The 5,370-nt window shown below is 42.2% G+C and overlaps 1 protein-coding gene across 1 annotated transcript; it reads right to left on the reverse strand.

Annotated features, from left to right (window-relative positions):
• Positions 1-1,973: 1,973 nt before the first annotated feature.
• Positions 1,974-5,073, reverse strand: LOC310729447 (induced myeloid leukemia cell differentiation protein Mcl-1 homolog). Its single transcript, XM_083547617.1, has 3 exons — positions 4,462-5,073; positions 2,496-2,752; positions 1,974-2,401 (listed from the first exon to the last, which is right to left on the reverse strand). The coding sequence occupies exons 1-3, from the start codon at positions 4,874-4,876 to the stop codon at positions 2,288-2,290; spliced, it is 786 nt and encodes a 261-aa protein (XP_083403743.1). The 5' UTR covers positions 4,877-5,073; the 3' UTR covers positions 1,974-2,287.
• Between the last annotated feature and the right edge of the window lie 297 nt (positions 5,074-5,370).

Here is a 5,370-nt window from a genome sequence, read left to right on the forward strand (position 1 = left end):
TTCTATAAACACAGGATCATTTGGGTTCAGAAAAAATTCAATTGTTTTCAAAAAAGTGCAAACACACACACACACACCGAGAGAGAGAGAGAGAGAGAGAGAGAGAGAGAGAGAGAGAGAGAGAGAGAGAGAGAGAGAGAGAGAGAGAGAGAGAGAGAGAAAGAGAGAGAGACACACACAAACCAAATGACTTCTAGGAAGTGTTCTGTTTTTGTTGCTTTTTAAAGTCACTGTAGGCAGGCTGTTGCTAAGCGCAGGCAGAAAACTCTAACTGCCAATCAGGAGAAACCAGGAAGTGAGATATGATCCTTGTTCAAACACTGCAGAAGAGAAGCATGTTAGTGTGTTTTACTCATAAAACAAAACATTTATTATACCAAAACTCACTATCTCTCACACACACACACACACGCACGCACGCACACACGCACGCACACACGCACACACACACACACACACACCCCATTAAACTGCAGTCAGTTATTGTACTTGTATTTTACTTGTGTATTTCAAATGTTAAGCTTCCTCTTGATAGTAAAGCAGGAGATGCTGTGGTTTTCATTTTTATTTATTTTTTTAACTAAAATAAAGAGAATTTATAAAACGTAAAACATTTCCAAAATATTTTATTAAAATACATTTCTAGGATACAGTAGCTAAAACTAATTGGATCTTCATTTTGGGTGCTAAAGACTCTGCCTCCTGCGGCAGTATTACAGACACTCAGTACAACTTGAGTACTAAAATACTTGACACAGCATTCACTTTTTGCTGTATGTTACCAATAGTAATGTGATGTTCAGAACAGTGTTACAGCCAATTTAAAGCCACAGCCACCCAATCCCCCAAACACACGCACGCACACACATAATATTATAGTGTGTCTTATTTGTCTATTCTTTTATATATTTGCATTTATTTTTAATTTTTCTTAATACTGCTGTAACAAAGAAATTTCCCCACGGTGGGACGAATAAAGGTTTATCTTACACACAGGAGGCCATTGTTATGGCAAAAACATACTTGTAAAGTTCCAAAGAATTAGGAGAAATATCACTACTAGTTTACAGCTGCAATAACACAGCTGAACATTTATAAATATTTGTCTAATTATTGTGTGATGTAGCTTTACAATCTTCTGTGCAAACCTGTTCACAAAGTCTCAGGGTTTTTTTCTAGCACGCGCACACACACACACACACACACACACACACACACACACACACACACACACACACACACACACACACACACACACACACACACACACACACACAGCTTATTCCCGACATCTGGGTGATATGGAACATTTTCAGCCTGAGGGAAATTCCCATCGTCTAAGTACAGGCCAAAAAAATCCTGACAGTGAGATGCATTATTGCATTGTTATAATCTATAATCCCCCCAAAAAAAATTTAGGTTTTTTTTTTTTTTTGCTTAAACTAACTAATTATAATTGTATAAAACTGCATCACAACAATGTCTATTGGTAAAAGTGCTCTAGAAAGAAAAAAAAATACTAATTCAGAGTGAAACTGATTTGGTTTCACACTCCACATAATAAAACAAAAAGCAGTAGAAAACATCTGTGGAAAGTAAAGAGAAGATTAATCCTCATAAAAAGTCCATAGAAAATCAACATTTGAAATATTTTGTAACCAGAATTTATTTTCACTCCACAATGCAATTCCCCAAAAACACAGATCTGCCCTGGCTTCAATATCACAGCTCAGTTTAACAGTTCAAAAGAAAACACTGCAACAAAGTGTGGGACATGGCATGTCCTGCAGCGAGCTGATTCCCAGTCACTTCCTTCTCTCACGGAGACCAGCTCGCTCACAGTGTGAGAGTGGAGTGTAATGTGTTAACACCTGAATAAAGAACCTAGTAAAACACACCCAAGTCCACACCAACGTACCTGTTTACACAAAGAAAGCAGTGAAATGAACGAACACACACACACACGCACAGCGTTCAGTGTCTGAAACGTTTATTAAAAAAATAAAGTTCTTTTCCTAACTGTAAACCACAGACCCTGCACTCAACAATGACATTGCTGCAACACTGCCATATGAAACAACGCAGTGACATCACAATAGGAACAGGGGGCGGAGCTGAGTCAGGCATATTTTATTGAAAATATAACTTTCTATTTTCACAAAACATACAGATTTGAAGTCTCTGTGTTATCACCCTGAAGAGCACAAGCACGTCCATACTTATTTCTGTAGAACAAAGGACAATAGTCTAGCCTTGGTAACAGCGGTCATTTCTGGCCCCACCCACTTCATCGCATCAGAGTGAAGAGACACGCCCCTATTCCAAATCCCGCCACTGCCATGAGCGCGCTTCGTACTGTGGACTCAGGATCTTCGACACGAAAGAACTCCACAAAACCATCCTGTAACACACACACACACACGACACAAATACACAGCAGTATGAGTCAGGTGTGTGTGTGTGTGTGTGTGTGTGTGTTAAGTCCCTGTACTCACCCAGCCATTGTTGGTGATGAACCAGTGCTGCAGCTCTGTACTGAGGTATAAGGAGATGTGAGAGACGACGATATCCACACACTCCTCCGCTTGCTCATTCACTCGCTCCTGCTTCAGCCGCTCACACACCACGGCTCCCAGAGCCAAAACACTCGCAATACGACCCCAACTAATTACTCCATCACTGAACACACCATTCAACACGGAGCTCACACTGTCCAGACCATTGGCTTGCTCAAACAGCCGCTGCACCATACCTGTAACACACACACACACACACACTTAATATCCAATAACTATCAATAATCCATCAATGACCAGGCCATTCAGATATCATACATCAACTACACATCACTCCACCATTCAGCTAATAATATAAAACTACACAACATCTTTATCCAAATAGCTTCCAGCTCAAAGCAGTGTCACACACACTTTTTTCTAAATTGGTGTAAAATTTTGCTTGCTAATAGTGTGTGTGTGTGTGTGTGTGTGCGCGTGTGTGTGTGTGGTCCTGTAAAAAATAAAATATGAATTTCCCTGAGTACGGGGAAGAATTACACAAAATTTCCATTACTTGTGTGTGGAGCTCTGCTTCCTCTTTTCATTTTGTTGTACTGAATTTCCCTTATAACTTCATGTGTGTGTGTGTGTGTGTGTGTCTCTGTATGTCACTTCAGCACTCCTCTTTAAGTGTCTCTCTCTCTCTCGCTCCGTCTCCCTGTCACACCATCTCTCTCCCTGCAACTCGCCGTCTCACCATCTCTCTCTCCCCGTGTCTACCTCACCTTCTCTCTCCCTGTCACACCGTTTCTCTCTCTCTCGCTCCGTCTCCCTGTCACACCATCTCTCTCCCTGCGACTCTCCGTCTCTCCATCTCTCTCTCTCCCTGTGTGTCACACCCTCTCTCTCCCAGTCTCACCATCTCTCTCTCTCTCTCTCTGTCCCTCTGTCTCACCATCTCTCTTCCTGTGTCTCTGTCACACCCTCTGTCTCACCATCTCTCTCTCTCTCTCTCTCTCTCTCTCTCTCTCTCTCTCACACAGTCTGTACAAATTACTCTGAGTATTCGGCACACTTTACTCGGCACACATTTTTAACACAACACGACACACGCAGTGCACTTTACTCAGCACACACACACACACACACACACACACACACACACACAGCACTTTACTCAGCACACACACTGAACACAACATACACACACCAGAGAGCACACACCTCACTCTAAACACAACCAAGTGCGCTCACATACACACACCTTACACTTAACACACCTGAACCCTGTGTGGTATAACATTTCCTAATAATCCTATATTCGATTTTTTTTAAATATGATTTTTATTCTTCTGCCGATATTGGTCAGTAATATGCCCTGCTGAGTCCTGATTGGTCAGTAATATGCCCTGCTGGGTCCTGATTGGTCAGTAATATGCCCTGCTGAGTCCTGATTGGTCAGTAATATGCCCTGCTGGGTCCTGATTGGTCAGTAATATGCCCTGCTGGGTCCTGATTGGTCAGTAATATGCCCTGCTGAGTCCTGATTGGTCAGTAATATGCCCTGCTGAGTCCTGATTGGTCAGTAATATGCCTTGCTGAGTCCTGATTGGTCAGTAATATGCCTTGCTGAGTCCTGATTGGTCAGTAATATGCCCTGCTATGTCCTGATTAGGTAGCTGTATGAGGAAAGTGCCCTTCAATCAAAATACAAAAATCTTAACACACACACACATACATACATATATATATATATATAATCTCCTAATAAAATAAAACAAACATACAAAAATTATGTAAATTAAGTGGTAAAATAGCGCAGTTTTTGTATAAAATAGTTGAATGTTTTATTAAGTGTTTGTATATAAAATTGAATATTAAACAGCTGAATAGGAATGAGAAATGAAAGGTCGCCCTGGGCGTCTGCTAAATGCCGTAAATGTAAATGAGTTGTGAATCTTACCGCTGTACGCGATCTTGTGTTTACACAGCACTTTCCCCACCACCCTGTGGAGGCTCGGCAGAGCTGAGTGACTTTTATTCCGCCAGCATTTCACAGGAAGTCCGCTGTAAGAGCGATACAACTGTCCCAGTAGCTCCCGGGTCTCCGTCTCCAGGCTCGGCCTCATCAGCTCCTCACAGCCGCCGCCCTGAAGCTGTAAGCGGCTCTCCGGCGGCACCTCTCTCTCACTAATACCCACTCTAACAGTCCTTTTGTCGGCCTCCTCCGTGTACCCGTCCAATTCCTCTTCACGTTTCTGTGGGAAAGTCTGTGCTGGAGCTCTGAAGCGGGGAGCAGCACACACACCGCCGCCATTTTCAACTCCACAATACAGCAAACTCAGCGGCGCTGTGCGGTTCATCATGTTCATACTCATGTCTGTAACTGAATAATCTATAAAGAAGGAGTAACACTTCTTTATAACTGCGCCTTTCTGAAACAGAAAGAGATTTAAACTGAAGTAATTCACCTACAGACAGCAAGTATGCTGAGTTCACCCTGAGCACAGACACAAGGGAGGAACCCCGAGGAGACGCTTATCTTTACGGTGGGTGGGGACTTCCGGTTTACGTCATATTTACGCTGCATTTTCTGTACGTGTAACCAAACAAACTGGTAAAACAAAACAAACATAATAACACCAGAACCTTCCGTTTATATCGAACTCTACATTTATTTATAAAGATTCAGTGTCATTACACAGAATGATTCTGTCTGTGAGCCTCAGTACAAAACCACAGTCTCACTCACTCATTCACACACTCAATTACTTACTCGCTCACTCACTCACTCACACACTTACTCACACACACACACTCATTCACAAACTCACTCGTTCACTCACACACTCACTAGCTCACACATTTACTT

Source organism: Silurus aristotelis (assembly GCF_946808225.1).
Source record: "Silurus aristotelis genome assembly, chromosome: 7".
NCBI classification, from domain to species: Eukaryota; Metazoa; Chordata; class Actinopteri; order Siluriformes; family Siluridae; genus Silurus; species Silurus aristotelis.

Bases quoted from the DNA above. Each gene is read 5' to 3' on its own strand.
- LOC310729447 (XM_083547617.1), bottom strand. From the start codon at position 4,876: ATGAGTATGAACATGATGAACCGCACAGCGCCGCTGAGTTTGCTGTAT. The intron at 2,753-4,461 runs GTAAGATTCACA...TGTGTGTTACAG, and splicing joins ACACAAGATCGCGTACAGCG to GTATGGTGCAGCGGCTGTTT. The intron at 2,402-2,495 runs GTGAGTACAGGG...TGTGTGTTACAG, and splicing joins TCATCACCAACAATGGCTGG to GATGGTTTTGTGGAGTTCTT.